This window comes from Sus scrofa, chromosome 8, assembly GCF_000003025.6.
Source record: "Sus scrofa isolate TJ Tabasco breed Duroc chromosome 8, Sscrofa11.1, whole genome shotgun sequence".
Taxonomy (NCBI): Eukaryota; Metazoa; Chordata; class Mammalia; order Artiodactyla; family Suidae; genus Sus; species Sus scrofa.
In genome coordinates, this window is record NC_010450.4 from 103,320,056 (window position 1) to 103,338,561 (window position 18,506).

At 35.3% G+C, this 18,506-nt stretch overlaps 1 protein-coding gene across 7 annotated transcripts in view; it reads left to right on the forward strand.

Annotated features, from left to right (window-relative positions):
• PRDM5 (PR/SET domain 5) overlaps positions 1–18,506 on the forward strand; it is a 195,644-nt gene that overhangs the window by 131,744 nt on the left and 45,394 nt on the right. For all 7 annotated transcript variants that reach the window (XM_021101643.1, XM_021101642.1, XM_021101645.1 and 4 more), the window contains one exon: positions 1,442–1,535. In XM_021101643.1, coding sequence (XP_020957302.1) covers positions 1,442–1,535 — 94 coding nt within the window. The remainder of the gene's footprint in view (positions 1–1,441; positions 1,536–18,506) is intronic.

An 18,506-nucleotide genomic window follows, 5' to 3' on the forward strand; every position in this document is an offset into this window, starting at 1 on the left:
ACATAATTGCCCCACCTCCTTTTTCTCTATACCTGCCAGCCTGTCTTTACCCTCTGGGAACACATCATTTAAAAAAAAAAACAACAACAACAAAAAACCTTTCGTGGGAGTTCCTGCTATGGCTCAGAGGGTTAAGAACCCAGCTAGTATCCATGAGGATGTGGGTTCGATCCCTGGCCTTGCTCTGTGCCTTAAGGATCTGGCGCTGCTGCAAGTGGATATGGCATTGCTTTGGCTGTGGCATAGGTTGGCAGCTGCAGCTTCAATTTGACCCCTAGCCTGGGAACTTCCATATGCTGCAGGTACTGCCAGTAAAAAAAACCAAAAGACAAAGTAAAACCAAACAACAACCTTTCTTGTTCTTTTTACACTGGCTCCTGGCAATTCAAATAATAGTACTTGCCAGTAATTTACATTGAAACAAATGCAAACATAGGTCCTGGAAGTTCTGTTTTGTGATGGTGGTGGTAACCCAGATGATCCACTGTATATGCTTTTATTAATATTTAGGTTACCATTGAAATAAAAAATAATTCTAAAAGCAATTTGAGAGAGAATGTGCAGAGATCTGAAGTAATTGCCTCCTACTCTCCCCCTTTTTCCCTTCTAAGTTTGAAAAACGAGATTTGAAAAGTAGCTCTGACCCCCCCCCCCCCCCCCGTTTATTGGAACGACCTGTTTTGATGTTGGTAATGTGGTTACCTGATGAGATTGTGAGCCAAGTTTAAAACACTCCGTCTGCCTCCTCTTTTGGGAGAGGTCACCCTTTTTTTCTTTGAACTCTTAACATTTTATCGAAACTGGCTTTTGGTGATACTGGTTCACCTTTCCTTGTGTGGTTATTTTATCCCAAATTAAATGTATGTTGAGGGCAGCAGTGATCTTTCACATTGACTGTTCAGTTAACACCTGCTGATTTTAAAGATGAAATCAGATTTGTAGTCCATTTTGCTTTGCAGTAACTTCAGTCCAGTCTGACAAACATAATGCAGGTAACAGATTACTTTACTGAGGTCAGTTCTGTCCTCAAGTGTTAAATGTACACAAAGAATGTGAAAAAATGCTCCTAAGGAAGTATTTTTTGGCAGCAGTCAAGGGCAGCTGTAGCCCCATTTTGATTATGTGGTTTTGCTAGCATATACTGGTTTTATATAACTTAATCATTTTTAGATGGGGGCTCCATAAAGCCCTAAAGAGTAAACTACAGCATTATTTTCAAATTAACACTAATGTGTGATTCTAAGAGGGTTTTTTTTTTTTTTTGAACCAATGGGAATACCTGTGATAAATTGTTTAAAATCTCATTGTGATATGAAATCATTAAAAAAAAACCATAATCCCGAGGGGGGAAAAAAAGTATTTACTTTTGTCAGAGGCACGTAATCATTTTTACCTAATTCTTTATATTTATCCTCAACTCTTTTTATTCCTTTCCATTTAGACACATACAGGAGAAAAGGAGAAAATCTGTCCATATTGTGGCCAGAAATTTGCCAGCAGTGGTACACTGAGGGTTCATATCCGTAGCCACACAGGTATGTAGATTGTAATTGGTGACAAAAACAGCATAGAGAAATCACATTCTGTGAGGATAAGGAATTTGTAACTTAACAAAATTGACTCTCAGCTTTAGAATTAATCTTGCCTGTTTTCTCTCTTTTAAAGTTTTATAGAATCTACTTCCTTACTCTAGAAAAATTTTGAATAAGTATACTTCCCCAAACTAAGTTAAATATATAAAGTGGGAACTGATTAATGTTTGGTTGTGGTATAACTGTGATTTACTTTATATATTATTCTAACAGTTTTATAGAAGGCTAAGGGCCTCCTCTTAAATATCTCTCCAGTAGCTCATGTCAAATGTGGCCTTTTAAAATTGAAAAAGTCCTTGGAATGTGGCTTGAATGCTACAGGATTTGACTGATTCAAGAGTGATGTGACCATGGTATCTATTATGATATGAATTGCTTACTGAAAGGGTTTTCTTCACTTCTTATGACTTCTTGTGTAATTTTTCCCATGAAAGAGGGCTGTGCCCTACTGAAGGGTGAATGAACAACTCAATATTCTTGAAAGAGCTTTGTTTGGATTTTATCTTATTTAGAGAAGTACTTAAAAAACTTGAAAGAATACTCCTACTTTTGGTAGCTGGATTATTGGGTGTGAATCTTAAGTGGTTCTCAGTAGCTAGACTGTTTGGTAAACTGTGTGTCTGGATTACACTGCTGAAGCTTTTTATTCAAGAGCCATAGTATTGACTTTCTTTACTGTTGTGTCACCAGTGTTTAGTGTAGTATCTAGCACAATAACTGTGTTATGAATGAAGAAATGTTAGTTTAAGCAAGCAAAGAATTAATACTGTGATTATTATACATAGATGAAGAAAAAGGACAGCCATGCAGTATAATTTCCTATTTTGGAAATTTTCTGGTTATAGCTGAAAGACGTTGATCAACTTAGAATTTGTCATCCTAGAATAGCCTCTTAAATACTTCCAAAGGAAACATGATAACCAAGAGCAGGTCAAGCATTATACATGATGCCTGTGGAGTAATGGGTTCCCTAAAGAAGGAAAACAAGTCTTGCTTAGAAGTACCCAGAGCAAGTGAGGTTTTTCAGGGCAAAGTCTGGTATGTGTAGCAGAAGCAGAACACAACAGAAGTGAGAAGCAGAAGGAAAAGGCAGCAGAAAACCATGTTGAGGACAGGTGGACTTAAAATAGTGCCAGACGCTGTTAGCACTGCGTCCTGATTGTACAGAAGAGGCAAGTAAATGATGAAGAAAGAGGAGGAAGCCCTGAAGTCTGGGGGCTCTCTCCTCTCTCTTCATCATCTCTCAACCTAGCAGTGTGGTCTTTTATGTCATTGGGCACCGCTCGTCCTCATTGTACCAAAGGCCGTGTAGAATTGTGGTGAGAGTGAAACCAGCAGCGTTCCATTCTGGAATGTAATTTTTAGAAGACATCTTTGTACGGCCCTGAAAACGTAACTTAAAATTTGTTCAGCAGATTTTGTCTGTGTGTGTGTGCTTGTGCATATAATTTGTGTATGGAAGGAGGACAAGTAGGAAATGGGGAAAATATATTATTTCTGTACCATAGTAATAAGCTTATGGTCATGTCCTGAAACATCATGTAATTGAATTATAATTGGCATAGTATGTTTTTAAAAGGCAGTGATTACTGTTCAGAGTACATTGAAACGTATTTCAGCATAGGAAGGATTAATCCAATCATAGAACACTTAATTATTTAAAATAACTGTGTATGTAGTATTTTACAGATTTTGGCCTATTGGTTTCTGATCCAGAGAAATGGCCACCTAAATTCAGACAACAGTGCTAAGGCACAATCAGCCAACATACACATTTAAATAAATAAAATTAAAAGGTGGCCTATGTGTATATGCACACACAAATAGTGGTATAATTATTTAAAATTGTTATTTATAACTAGATTTTTCTGGGTTTTTTTTTTTTTTTTTTTGCCTTTTCTAGAGCCGCTTCCCGTGGCACATGGAGGTTCCCAGGCTAGGGGTCGAATTGGAGCTGCAGCTGCCAAGCCTAGGCCACAATCACAGCAACGCAGGATCTGAGCCGCGCCTGCAACCTACACCACAGCTCACGGCAACGCTGGATCCTTAACCCACTGAGCAAGTCCAGGGCTCAAACCCACAACTTCATGGTTCCTAGTTGGATTCGTTAACACTGCGCCACGACGGGAACTCCTAGATTTTTCTGTTTAAAATCAGACTCATTTCATTTTCATACTTTACAGTTCTTCTTGGAGTTACATTGATGGGAAGACTTTGTTTTTGGTGACAATTGCCAGGCAGCATGGCTGGGGCTGTATTTGAAGTAGTGGGCACCATCCAGCGTCAGTGACTGCAGAGACCTGGCAGGTTGCTGGTGCCTAGGCTTTCACAACAGTCCTGGCATGGATTTCTTTTCTTATAGTTACACTGCTCAGAGAAAACTCAGATGCTTCTGAAGAAGCAGGATATCATTACTTCATGTTTAGTCATCTTGAAAAAGGAATTCTATGAAATTTACAATTCTCATGGATTATTCAGAAGTTTTTTTTTCCCCAAAATATTGGAAAGCATATATATTCTTTATGAAAGAAGGTGTCAAGAATTGATCAGGCTCACCCAATTAAGCTGTTATCCTACTTAAAACCTTTCAGTGTTTTCCCCTTACCTTGTGCCAGTGACCATCCTTTGCACTTGGCATCCCAGGCTCCTTTTCCTGGGCTTCTTTCACTATCTTCCATTCTCCAGTTATACTCATTTCTCCATGATGTGTTATCTGACCATTGTTTCACCTCACTAGGTCGGCATGCTCTATCTTGTACTTCTCTCCATACAGCACCCTTCCAGTGCTGGCACCTCTTCAGTAGTTTGTAGATTCTTGCTTCCTTACAGCTGTGCCCTTATTTGTTATCTTACTTGTTTACCCCTCAGAGCACTGTCTGGCATAGAGAAAGTACCAAGTGAATGCTTCTTGAATAAATAAAAGAATGTACAAATAGATTGCAATGTGGTAGAATAGTGGAACGTATATTGGCTTCATAGTGATAAGTTTCAGATTTGAATCCAAATTTAATTGACCATAGAACCATTTTTTTCATGTAATACCTACAAAAATCTATAGAATTCACTTCAAGGAATGTTAACATCAAAGACTAAAATTAATAAATTGTCTATCAGCTGTCTCTCCCACCCACAGTATAAAGTTAGGCCTTTTTCTTTCCATTCTTCACCTCATTGCTTCATCATGTAATTGTTGCGAGACAGATTGTATAATAAATAATAGTTCAAGACCAATGCATATAAAATTACAGTACTTGAATGAAGGAATAGAGAACAGTATTTAGCGAACCAGTACTCAAGCTTACTATGACTCCTTTTAGCTTAGAATTGAGTAGTTTTTAAAATTGTCGTTAGAAAAAAGATATAGGAGTTCTAGTCCTGACAAATGCCCCATCTGTTTTGTTTGATAAGTGGATTCTACAGGAACTGAAATAATTACAAACAATTGTGTGATGTATGATAGTCTCCTGTACTATGTAGCCTCCTATCCACTAGACATTTGGGGACTCCCGGTGTTTGGTATATATGAGTATCTTTTCTCAGTTATGATACTGTACTTCATCTGTTCCCTAACTAGATTCTAAGCTGAAGGGCAGGGCAGATCAGGCTCAGGATTTTAATGAGGTTTATTGAAGGAGAGGAACTTTCTCAAATATTATCTAAGTTCCTTTCACAGCCAGTGTGATAGGCTTTATGCTTTAGAGCCAAATGAAAGGTGTTTTGTGTTTTAAATTTTTTTAAGCAGCATTCATTTGTTCATTTACTCTTGAGTCATCTTTGCTGTAGACAGTAGCATACAGAGAAAATGATTAAATTTAGTTTCATCAGATTTTTTTTTTTAAGTTGGCTTTGCACTTTAGGGGATTTTATTTCACAGCAAAATTGAGGGGAAGGTACAGAGATTTCTCATCTACTTTCTCTATGCATGAGTAGCCCAACCAGAGTGCTCTGTTTGTTAAAATTGAGGACCCTACATTGACCAGTCCATAGTTTGCATTACAGTTCATTGTTGATGTTATACATTCTGTGGATTTGGACAAATATGAAATGACATATGTCTATCATTATGATATTATCCAGAGTATTTTCACTGTCCTAAAAATTCCCTGTACTTTGCCTATTCATCCAACAATTCTCAACTGCTGGCAACCACTGATCTTTTTACTGTTTCTGTAAATTTTCATTTTCCAGAATTACATGTAATTGGACAGATTACTACTTTTTTTTGAGGAAATGATTATTAATTGATGGCTGAATTTTTCAGTGAGGTGGATGTACATTTGAATACATTGCAATATGATGAGATTTTTGTAGAGATAATTATCTTTTTTTCTTTTTTTTTGGAGTTGCACCTGCAGCACATGGAAGTTCCCAGGCTAGGGGTCGAATCTAAGCTGCAGCTGCCACCCTACACCACAGCCACAGCAATGCAGGATCTGAGCCATGTCTGCGACCTACACTACAGCTCACAGCAATGCCAGATCCTTAACCCACTGAGGCCAGGGACCAAACCCACAATCTCATGGATACTAGTCGGGTTCGTAATGTGCTGAGCCACACTAGGAACTCTCATTTTGTTTTTTTATGGTATTCGAACTGGACATCAATATTTGGGGAAACAAATTCTGTTTAATAACATCAACTAATACTAAGTTTTTTGAAAAGGAAATATGAATTAACTTTATTTTTCTTCCTTCCGGTTTGTCAGTTGGTATCTTTCATCATTTCCTCTCTGGAATAGTGACAGTATTGCTTTGCGAAGCATTAGGGCAGTTTCCTTCATATTAATTTTCTTGGGAAAATTATTTTTTATTTTACTGATTCATGACTAATGACCATTCTATAAGACAATGATTGCTTAGATATTAGATTACTACCCATCATTTAGTTCTGGGAGGAAACTTAATATTTACATCTCTGTTATTTTGTTGTTGTTGTTAGTAGTGTTTAGAAATTACATTTAAAAATATCCCTCCAACTAACTCTTTCACTTTTTGATGTATTTTTTTCCTTTACTAGCTTAAATAACCAGCCACTTGCATCTTTGCTTCATCATCTTTCTTCTCTATTGCCTGTCCTTTATTCCCATTTTGTGTGAGGATAGGGTGAAGTATGACAAAACTTTGGATTTTCTATTAACTTTGAAAATGTTATTTTTCACAAACCTTGTATCTACCTTCCTAAGTCTGCTCATTCTTCCTAATTAGGTGATTAGAATAAGGGCATGCAGGGCAACTGTGCATAAGACATCTGCTTGTGTAGATTATTAAAATATGAGAGTCTTCACTTTTAGAAAAGTTTACAAGTGCAAGCCTTTTAATTGAACTAATGCCCAGCAAAATACAGTAATTTGCTAAAATTACGTAACTTAACATGTGGTTCAACTAGAACAACTGAGACTCAAAGTTCTTCCAGTGTATCACATCGTAGATATTTTTATTTTATTCTTTACCAAACCTCCTAACTCTTATTGTTACTCTTGAACTTACCCTAGAATTACATACATCCCTTCTGTAATGTTGGATGATATTATCATGTTGATAAACAACCAATTGAGTATAATAATCTTGTCTTAGATGCTTCAGGGTCTGCAGTTTGTTACCTATTGTCTAACCGAGCTCTTTAACTCTAGACATGGAGAAACTTCTGCACCACTAAGTCAGTCATCTATGATACCTTATTTTATACCTGATTCATGTCCAGAGCATGGATCCTAGAGTCAGATTACAGGTTTTCAAATTCCATTTTATTTATTGCCTCCCTGTGTGAGGTTTCACAAATTGCTTAACCTCTTCAAAACCTAGCTTTCTCACCTGAAAAACAGGCGCAATAACAGTACCAACTTCATAAATTGTTTCAAGGAACAAATGAAAGTGTAGGCAAAGATCTCTGCACAGTGCTTAGCGTAGTGTAACGTCACACACTGTATAATGTGAGCTGGTGCCACCAACTTCACTGTGTTTTATTTTTGTTGTTTATACATGTATTTAATCATAGGTATTTATATTCTCTTAATATATGATCTGACCCTCTATTCCCAGTGTCATCATCATCATCATCATCTTTTTATAACCCTTAGCAGCAGCATATAGATCATCTCTAGAATATAGAGGAGGATTTGCTGTCAAAAAGGGCTGCCTTGGGGTGAGTGTATGGATTGTGTGTTGCCTTCATCATTAGTGAAGGTGAATGTTTAGGTCTGCGTCTGGCAGGCAGCTCTGTAATTTATCATCCAGTTTCCTAAGCTGGAATGACAGAGATGGCACTCTGTGGGTCAGCTGAAATAGTAGAGCACATTCTCCTGTTGGTTTATAGCTTCCTAGGGTCAGTGAAAGCTGGGGTTAATTCCACAAGGGAATCCACGGACTGTGACATGAATTCCATCAGTTGTTCATAAATTATGAAAGAAATTCTAGGAACTGCTTTTGGGACTTTAAAGCTCTGGGCCAGGAGGTTAATTACTTGCCTACAGTTCCAACCAACTTTCCATGTTAATAGATACCGGCTGTGTTGGCCCTTCTGTTATAGGCTTGCTTTAGCACACAGTTATTTGAATGTCGTAATAAATCACTGTCCTAGAAATAAGTAATTTTTTGGTAACTACTTGTGATCATCTTAGAATTAAGGAATTGGTATATTATGATTTGATTCTATGTGGATTTTAGCCACTGTTTTTCTTTCTTCTCTAACAATTTTTCTAAAGGAATTTTTTCATTCTTTGTAGAATATTTGTCTAGAGTTTTAAAAACAGTAGTATAAATAAGTATAAGTAACTATAAGATGATAATTCATAAACAAATTTCAATTATAATCACAAATGAAAATTTAAACATATCTTTCTACATTTTTTTTGGCTGCACCCATGGCATGTGGAAGTTCCCAGGCCAGGGATCAAACCACGTCACAGTTGTAACTCATGGCAGAGCTGTGGCAACCCCAGGTTCCTAACCTGTTGTGCCATGTGGGAAGCCCTCTTTTTACATTTTTATAATTAGATAACATTTGTATGTTGAGAGGGAATTTATTTTGCTATATGTCATTTCTAAGTGGTTAATTACTAACATTAGGCCAAATCAAAGTTCTTTTACCTACAGGTAAAAGTTAAGAGTCAACAGAATAATTGCGTGTAGAATCTTCATAGAAATAAAAGGGTTTTCCCTCCATCGCACTTCAGAGATTGAGATTGAGAGCTTCAAATTTTCCCTAAGAAGTCTTATTTATAGGAAATATCTTCAACTGTGTGATTCTTATTTTCATGTGATTTTGACACTTCAGATCATTTCTGATCAATCACAATATGGAATATACCATCTTTCCTCTTTTTTTCTGTATTCAGCTCCTCCATGGTTGATTGTGGGCTAGTAACAAGCCTGTGTAACGAGTTGAGAGAGACATTCATTTTGACTTTCATTGGAAATATGATTATCTCTTTTTACTTTTTTCAAAAATATCAGCGGCCCTAGTTTTTTAATGTGAAAATTCTATTGCTCATGTCAAGGTTCATCATAGGCTCGGAAATGAGACACATAGGAAAGAGTGACAGAGTGACATTTGTCTTGGAATGTAGTGTGATGAACAACCATCAAATGAATTAATATAGTCATAGAGACTCTGATAAGATGGATCATTGAAAATATACCATCATTTATGTAACTATTTTTATTATTTTTTTGTAATCTACTGAGATCCTCAAAAAGTAAGCAGCCTTTGCAATGGTTTTCATTGTCGAAACTGTATTTCAGCAGCTTTATTGGTAAATTATTAGCTAATATTATCAATAGCTACCTCTATTAAATTTGCAGCACAGCATTTTCCTTTAGTTTAGGAAAACGAATGGAAATTTGCTTTCCTCTAATATGTGCTTTCTCTTATCATTCCCCGCTGCCATCCCCACCCCAGAACAACTTCTTTCTGTTTAGTTTTTGTGCAATTCTGAATTGTGCCTCAGGGCTGGGGAAGGTTTTATAGCTTCTCTAGGTTTTGGATAAAGAAAATAATTTTCTGGATCTCTTGCTGCTCAAAATTTTATACTCTTGATCCTTCCTTGTGGGCACTATGAATAGGAAAACCCCTCTGTGTGGAGGCTCCTAGGGTTTAAGTGCTTCACCATGTCCAGTGTGCACAAACTATGCTCATAAATACTGGGTTAAATAAAACTTCTGGTAGAAATTCTTAAAATGGAAAACTGCTACGTTCAAAAGTTAATGCTTTTTCTTACTAAAGTCTGACTCCCAACAACAAAACCAAATCAGTAGTTACTTTTCTTCCCTACCTTCGCTTTAAAGTGCCTCCTCACATAGCACTGAGGAGAACTCATGTAGGAGTTTTTTGTCCTTGGTCAAAACTTTTAAAACTTGCTTATTGTCTCAATTGTTCCAATGCTTTTTCCAGTTTGGGACACAGTCTACTTTGATTCTATCAGCACTCACGTCAAAGACCACAGGAAGGTGTCTTGTTCCCTTCAGACAAGTGACATGTAGTTGGTATCATTTATATACCTCACTGGCCCAAGCCAGGGCATTCTGAGTAGGAAACCTGTTACTTTCTCTTCCTAGTTCTTTGTATTTTAAAAATATTCATTATACCTTGTCCTTTTTTATTATGCATCTCATATCTTGTTTTGTTTGCATCAGTAAAACTCATTTTTTATTTAGCCCTCACCTCACTAGGTAGGTATTGACTCTTTAAACTAGAAAGTTAGTAAGTGTGTGGCTCTCCTATTTATCTCATTTTGGTCTTTCTGTTTTTACATTTTATGGCCCACTTTCTTACAATAGTAAACTCTTTAAACTTGTAAAAGTAAGTATCTTTGTAAATATTCAAGAAGTAAATGTCAAGTTCAGGTTTTTGTTGTCTGTCTTTCCAAGATGGCAAGTGAAATTCCATAGGCTTTGATTAATAGGAGCATTCCAAGAGTAACAATGTGGCGTTCTATGAGGTCAGTAGGGTCTCATGACTCTTTCTGCTGCAGAAACAAGTTATTTCCATTCATATAAAATGGCCAAAAATGAACTTGAGCTACTCCCATTTGTCAGTGTAGCATTTCATTTCTCTCTGTGGTATACTTCTAATTTATTAGATGCTCCATAAGTTGAAGGGTAAGAATGGTGGAATTGGAAAAGTGATTGGGTGGTGCTTACACAATTATATTTTTGGTTTAATTTTCACTTAGAATGAGTCACTTTGATGTTTTGTAACAATTTCCTTAGTCCACAATAGCAGAATAACCCAGTCTCATGATACTTGTGGAAAACAAATATAAAGTTCTTCTGAAGAATTCATATCTATATGTGTGTGTATATATATATATATATATGAATGCATATATATGTATGTATTTTAAAATTCAACCATGTGGAACCATCTTAGAGTATTTTTCATGAAACATACACTTTTTCATTTTTTTTAAAAATTTGCTTCAAATGAAGAAGGTTTGCCTTTTTATTTGAAAATTGCAGTTTCCAAAACTGATTTTTGTTAGAAAACTCAAAAGTAAAAATAAAAACTATGGCTCCAAAATCCTTAAACATTATTTAACTTATTTAAACATTATTTAATTTGTATTCATCAAAAATAAAAGAGTTTGACTTGACTTTATTTTAAATTACATTTTCTCCCTGTGTATAATATATCTTTTCATATTTTCAGAGATTTATTGGAGTTCCCTGAAATCTATATAGTTTTAAAAAAATAAACTGACAAAATAGAAGTTAAAAATCATTGAAATGCTTTTTGGAAATAGTCTATTTTTATTTTAATCAAAATCTCTTAAAACATACATTATATATTAAACTTTTCTACTTGTTTAAAAATCTCTCAAAGTATAAGGATCATTGGCTATACACTTTTTAAAAAATGTATTTGAAAAATTTTCTACTTGTTTAAAAATCTCTCAAAGTATAAGGATCATTGGCTATATACTTTTTTAATAATATAAACTTTATCATTTTAATCATTTTGTTGTACACTTTTTAATCTTCAAGACTGTGGTCAGTATTATCAAGTCTTTTCCATGCATTGTGTTTAGTGGTATGAAGTAAAATTTGATCTCTGAGCCCTCTGATAGAATGGTCACATTCACATCTGAGATTAAATGTGTAGTTTAATTTTAAGAATGTCAAGCTATCTAAGTATATCAAAGTTTGCAAGATTTTTCTTTATTAATTTCACATTATGTAAATACAAATTTTTAGAAAGGATTTGTTCAAGATGGACATTACAATAGATGGATATTCAGTGATTTATTGTCTTTTAAGTTCTCTGCTTCTATCATGAAGATGCATACTAACTTGAATTCCCTTCACAAATTTTAAGATGCTGTTTTAATATTAGTATGTTAATCTTTAATGAGGCCTAGAGTTCTTCTGAAGTCTTTAATTACATTACAGAAAATAATGGTAAAGTTAATAAATTATTGTCCTAATGGCATATGTTAAACTAGAATCAAATTTTTTCTTCTAGTTTTTGGTTGTGGTCGTAATGCATTTTCTTTGTTAAAGACTCAAGTTAACTTGTTTGGGGATCAGGCTAGACTCTGGGTGAAGTCCTCCATGTGGCATCTAGAGATACCCTTTCATTACCATTTGCTGCCTCTGGAAGGCCATCTGCAGTTTTATGGAGCCCTTTTCTAAATATCCACACCATCCCCCTTTTCATATTTCAAATACTTTTAAGCTACTTCCATCTCAAGTGTGCCAGTACCAGTAATGAGAATTTGGAGGCCCTTATTTCAAGTCTAATAGTCTAAAATGCTTCTAATTCAAAGATTAAGAGTTACAAAAAAGTGTGCTTGAATAAGAATGATATTCATTCAGTCCTTTTGCTTCTCTTAATGGCCTTTTCCTGTCCACTCCCACAAGAGGTCTTTCTTAAGCTTATCTCCTTGTTGTATTTTCTTCTTACAGTTTGTATCTGAAATTATCTTGATTTTTCTTTACTGTTGTTTTGTCTTTGTCATTGCACTAGTAAAATTGAAGAGGCAGGTATTCGCAACTACATTCCCAAAGCCTAGGACAGTAACTAGAAGATGGTGTGTGCTTAAAAAAAAAGTCTATTTAATGTATGAATAAATTAGCTTCATGGAGTATCTAGTTTGTGGCACCTTGTAAAATCAATTTAAAAATCAACCTTTTGCAGTTGTCATCATGTTTCTTTGCGTTCCTTGATGTGTTTGAAGAAAATACAAGTGGATTTTTAAAAATTTTTAAAAGTTTTTTGTTATTACTATTTTTTAATAGTTATTTCCCCAATATAGTTTTTTTCCTACTGTACAGCATGGTGACCCAGTTACACACACATATGCACATTCTATTTTCGTACATTATCATGCTCCATCATAAGTGACTAGACGTAGTTCCCAGTGCTATACACCAGGATCTGATTGCTAATCCCTGTTATTCAGTGTCAGAGCACAATTTAAAGAAATAAGCAAATGCAAAGAACTCATTTGTTTTCCTTAGTTAAGTGAAAAATATTTTGAAGTTAAGTACACTTTAATATTATTTGTATTACTATGCTCAGTGAATCTAATTGTTGGTAGCTAAATCTCATCATCTTGTATGGGATATTTGCCAGTACTGTTTTGCCTTTCTAAGCGTTGAAAATGGTTACCTATATGTAGTTCTCAAGGCACGGTTTCATATTATGTCAGTATTTTCATTCACTTGGGATCTGATTTGAGATAGAACACACATTCCTAACCTGACCCTGACTTTTGCCTGATGAGCTTTGATAACTAAAGGAATGCCTCAATCTACCAGTTAGAAAGATCTGGATAATGTCAGCTGTAACTGCAGGAAACAGAGTTTTTGTCAGTAACTTTAGAAAGTCTAATCAAATTTATACAAAATACTAGCCATCTTTATTGATTTATGTGATAGCATAAGGGTTAAAGATGAAGGGTTAAAATTCTGATTCCACCATTTAGCAACGTCACCTTAAGTAATTATTTTACAATAGAATTTTTTAAAAGTGTGATGTGGGAGTTCCCATCATGGCTCAGTGATTAATGAACCGATGGGGAACCGTGAGGTTGCGAGTTCAATCCCTGGCGTCTCTCAGTGGGTTAAGGATCCAGTGTTGCCATGAGCCGCTGTGCAGACGCGGCTTGGATCCTGCATTGGTGTGGCTCTGGTGTAGACTGGTGGCTACAGCTCCGATTAGACCCCTATGCCGTGGGTGCGGCCCTAGAAAAGACAGAAAAATTTAAAAAAAATAAAAAGAAATAAAAACGTGATGCGTATGAGTATGTTTGCATGTTTTTAAAAATGATTTAGCTATTTTAACCTCTTGATATAACCTCTACTTGGTTATATCAGAAAGTATGGATCAATTTTTATTTATTTTAACCTACTGATGGTTCTGTTAAACATATGCCAGTTTTATGAAATTTTTTTTAGTTTATTAAAATTTTGTTATTATAGTTGTTATTACAGTATTGTTTCAGTTTCCGTTTTTACAGCAAAGTGACCCAGTTATACACATGTATACATTTTTTTCTCTTGTTACCTACTATCATGTTCTATCAAAATTGATTAGATAAAGTTCCCTGTGCTCTACTGGAGGCCCTCATTGCCTATCCATTCTAAATGTAATAGTTTCCATCCACTAACCCCGACTCCCAGTCCACCCCACTCTATTCCCCTGTCCCTTGGCAACTACAATTCAGTTTTCCATGTCCGTGAGTCTGTTTCTGATCTATAGATAGGTTCATTTGTGCCGTATTTCAGATTCCACATATAAGTGATATCATACGGTATTTCTCCTTCTGACTTACTTCACTTAGGATGAGAATCTCTAGTTACATCCGTGTTGCTATAAATGGGCATTATTTTGTTCTTTTTCTATGGCTGAGTAGTATTCCATTGTATATATGTACCACATCTTCTTAATCCATTTAGCTCTCAGGGAATATTTATGTAGTTTCTATGTCTTGGCTATTGTGAATAGTGCTTCAGTGAACATAGGGGTGCGTGTATTTTTTGAATGAAAGTTTTGTCCAGATATATGCTCAGGAGTGGGATTGCTGGATCATATGGTAGTTCTATATTTAGTTTTCTGAGGAACCTCCATACTGGTTGTACAATTTACATTCCTACCAACAGTGTAGGAGGGGTTCCCTTTTCTCCATACCTTCTCCAGCATTTGTTATTTCTGGACTTACAAATGATAGCCATTGTGGCCAGTGTGAGTTGGTACCTCCTTGTGGTTTTGATTTGCATTTCTTGAATAATTAGTAATGTTGAGCATTTTTTCATATGCCTGTTGGCCATCTGCATGTCTTCTTTGGAGAAATGTCTATTTGGATCTTCTGCCAATTTTTCACTTGGTTTTGTTTGTTTGTTTTTGCTGTTGAGCTGTTTGTACATTTTGGAGATTAAGCCCTTGTCATTTGCATCACTTGGCAACTGTTTTCTCCCATTTCATAGGTTGTCTTTTCATTATATTCATGGTTTCCTTTGCTGTGCAAAAGCTTGTCAGTTTGATTAGGTACCATTGGTTTATTTTTGTTTTTATTTCTATTGCCTTAGGAGAGTGACCTCAAGAAATCATTGTACGGTGGATGTTAGAGAATATTTTGCCTATGTTCTCTTCTAGGAGTTTTATGGTGTCATGTCTTATATTTAAATCTTTAAGCCACTTTGAGTTTATTTTTATGCATAGTGTGGGGTGTGTGTTCTATTTCATTGATTTATGTGCAGCTGTCCAGTTTTCCCAGCACCGCTTTCTGAAAAGACTGTTTTTCCCATTTTCTTTTTTTTTTTTTTTTTAAGGTCCACAGGTGCAGCATATGGAAGTTCCCAGGCTAGGAGTTAAATCAGAGCTGCAGCTACTGGCCTGCACCATAGCCATAGCAATGTGGGATCCGAGCCACATCTGCAACCTGTACCACACAGCTCACAGCAACACTGGATCCTTAACTCACTGAGGAAGGCCAGGGATCCAACCTGCATCTTCATGAATACTAGTCAGGTTTGTTTCCACTGAACTGCATAGATGTCTGGGTTTATTTCTGGGTTCTCTATTCTGTTCCATTGATCTGTATATCTGTTTTTGTACCAGTAGCACACTGTATTGATTACTGTAGCTTTAGAATATTGTCTGAGTCTGGGAGAGTTATGCTTCCTGCTTTGCTTTTTTCCCTCAGGATTGCTTTGGCAATTCTGGGTCTTTTATGTTTCCATGTAAATTTTTGGATTGTTTGTTCTATATCTGTGAATAATGTCATGGGTAATTTGATAGAGATTTCATTAAATCTGTGCATTGCTGTGGGTAGTATGGCATTTTAACAATATTAATTATTCCAATGGAGGAGCATGGGATGTCCTTCCATTTCTTCCAATCCTCTTACATTTGCTTAATGTTGTATAGTTCTCAGCACATAAGTATTTCACCCCCTTGGTTAGATTTATTCCTAGATATTTAATTTTGGGGGATGCAATTTTAAAAGGTATTATTTTTTAATATTCCTTTTCTAATATTTCATTGTTAGTATATGGAAATGCAACTGATTTCTGCTGTATCCTGCTACCTTGCTGAATTTGTTGATCAGTTAGAGTTGTTTTTGTGTGGAGTCCTTAGGGTTTTCTATATATCATATCATGTCATCTGCATAATATTGACAATTATACCTCTTCTCTTCTAATTTGGATACCTTTTATTTCTTTTCTTTATCTAATTTCTGGGGCTAGGATTTCCAATACTTGATTGAATGGAAGTGGTGAGAGTGGCCATACTTGTCTTGTTCCAGATTTTAGTGGGAAACCTTTAGCTTTTCTCTGTTGGGTATTATATCATTTGTGGGTTTGTCATAAATAGCTTTTATTATGTTAAGGTATGTTCTCTCTGTACCCACTTTGATAAGAGTTTTTATCATAAATGGATGTTGGATTGTCAAATGCTTTTTCTGCATCAGTTGAGATTACCATGTGGTTATTGACTTTTATTAATGTGGTGTATGACATGGACATTGATTTATTTGCATATGTCAAGTCATCCTTGTGAATTCGGGATGAATCCCACTTGGTCATGGTATATGATCTTTTTTATGTGTTGTTGGATTTGGTGGGCTACAATTTTGTTGAGAATTTTTGTGTCTATATTCATCAAAGATATTAGCCTACAATTTTCTTTTTTGGTAGTATCTTTGATTTTGGTATTAGGGTGATGGTGGCTTCAGAAAATGTCTTTGGGACTCTTCCTTCTTCTGCAGTGTTTTGGAAAAGTTTAAGAAAGATGGGTATAAGTTCTTTCTATGTATGGTAGAATTTTCCTGTAAAGCCGTTTGGTTCTGGACTTTTGTTTGTAGGGAGTGTTTTTATTACATATTCAATTTCATTTCTGGTGGTGGGTATGTTTAAATTATCTGTTTCTTCTTGATTCAGTTTTGGTGGGCTGTATGTCTCTAGCAAGTTGTGCCTTTCTTGTAGGTTGTCACATTCATTGACATACATGGACTTCCCATGTGGCTCACAAATTTATTGGCATATATTTGTTCATAATATTCTCTTAGGGCTTTTTGAATGTATGCAGTATCCATTAAGATTTCTCCTTTTTCATTGCTTATGTTTATTTGGGTTTTCTCTCTTCTTTTTGGTGAGTCTGGCCAGAGGTTTGTCAATTTCGTTTACCCTTTCAAAGAACCAGCTCTTGTTTTTATTGATTTTTTTTTCTTTTGTTCTCTGAATCTCTTTCATTGATTTCCTCTCTAATCTTTATGATTTCCTTCCTTCTGCTGACTTTGGGTTTTGTTTGTTCTTCTTTTTCTTTTTTCTTTTTTTTTTTTTTTTGTTCTTCTTTTTCTAATTCTAATTTCCTTTTTTGATTTCCTCCTTTACCCATTGTTTTTATTTTATTTTTTTTTAGTAACATGTTGTTTAGTCTATGTGTAGTTGTTTTTTCTCATTTATTTTCCTATGGTGGGTTTCTAGTTTCATGCCATTGTGGTCAGAAAAGATGCTTGAAATAATTTGTGTACCCCTAAATTTGTTGAAGTTAGTTTTGTGTCTCAGTATTTGGTCAGTCCTAGAGTGTTCCATGTGCACTTCAAAAGAATGTGTATTCTGATTTTTTTGGATGGAATGTCCTGAAAATATCAATTAAATCTAACTGTTCTACTGTGTTATTTAGGATCTCTGTTGCCTTACTGATTTTCTGTCCAGAGGATCTGTCCATTGATGTGAGTGAGGGTTAAAATCTCCAACTTTTATTGTATCCCCATCAATTTCTTCATTTATGTCTGTTAGTATTTGTTGTATGTATTTGGGTGCTCCTATATTAGGGGCGTATATGTTGACAATTGTATTAATCTTCTTTTTGAATAGATCCTTTTACATTAAATAGTGTCCTTCTTTGTCTTTCTTTATGGTCTTTGTTTTAAACTCTATTTTTGTCTGATGTGAGTATTGAAACTCCTACTTTCCTATCATTTCCATTTTCATGAAATTTTTTTTCCATCTCCCCCACTTTCAGTGTAAATATGTCCTTTGCCCTAAGGTGAGTTTCTTATAGGCAGCATATTGTAGGCTGTTTTGTTATCCAGCCTGCCACTCTGTGTCTTTTGATGGTGCTTTTAGTCCATTGATATTTAAGGTAATTGATAAATATGTATTTATTTCCATTTTAAACCTTGTTTTCCAGTTGATTTTAAGTTTCTCCTTTGTTCCTTTTTTTTTTTTTTTGGTTGGATGATTTCCTTTTATTTTATGCTTGTGTCCTCTACTTTTTAGTTTTTGTGAATGTATTATTTGGTTTAGGTTTGTGTTTGCCCTGTTTCTCAAGTATCTGCTTACTGTATCTGCTTGCTTTAGCCTTGATAGTTGTATAGGCTCAAATACATTCTAAAAGAAAAGTCTGTATTGTCTTACTTTCCTTCCCCACATTTTATGATTTTAGCATCTTTTTTAATGTCTTCATGTT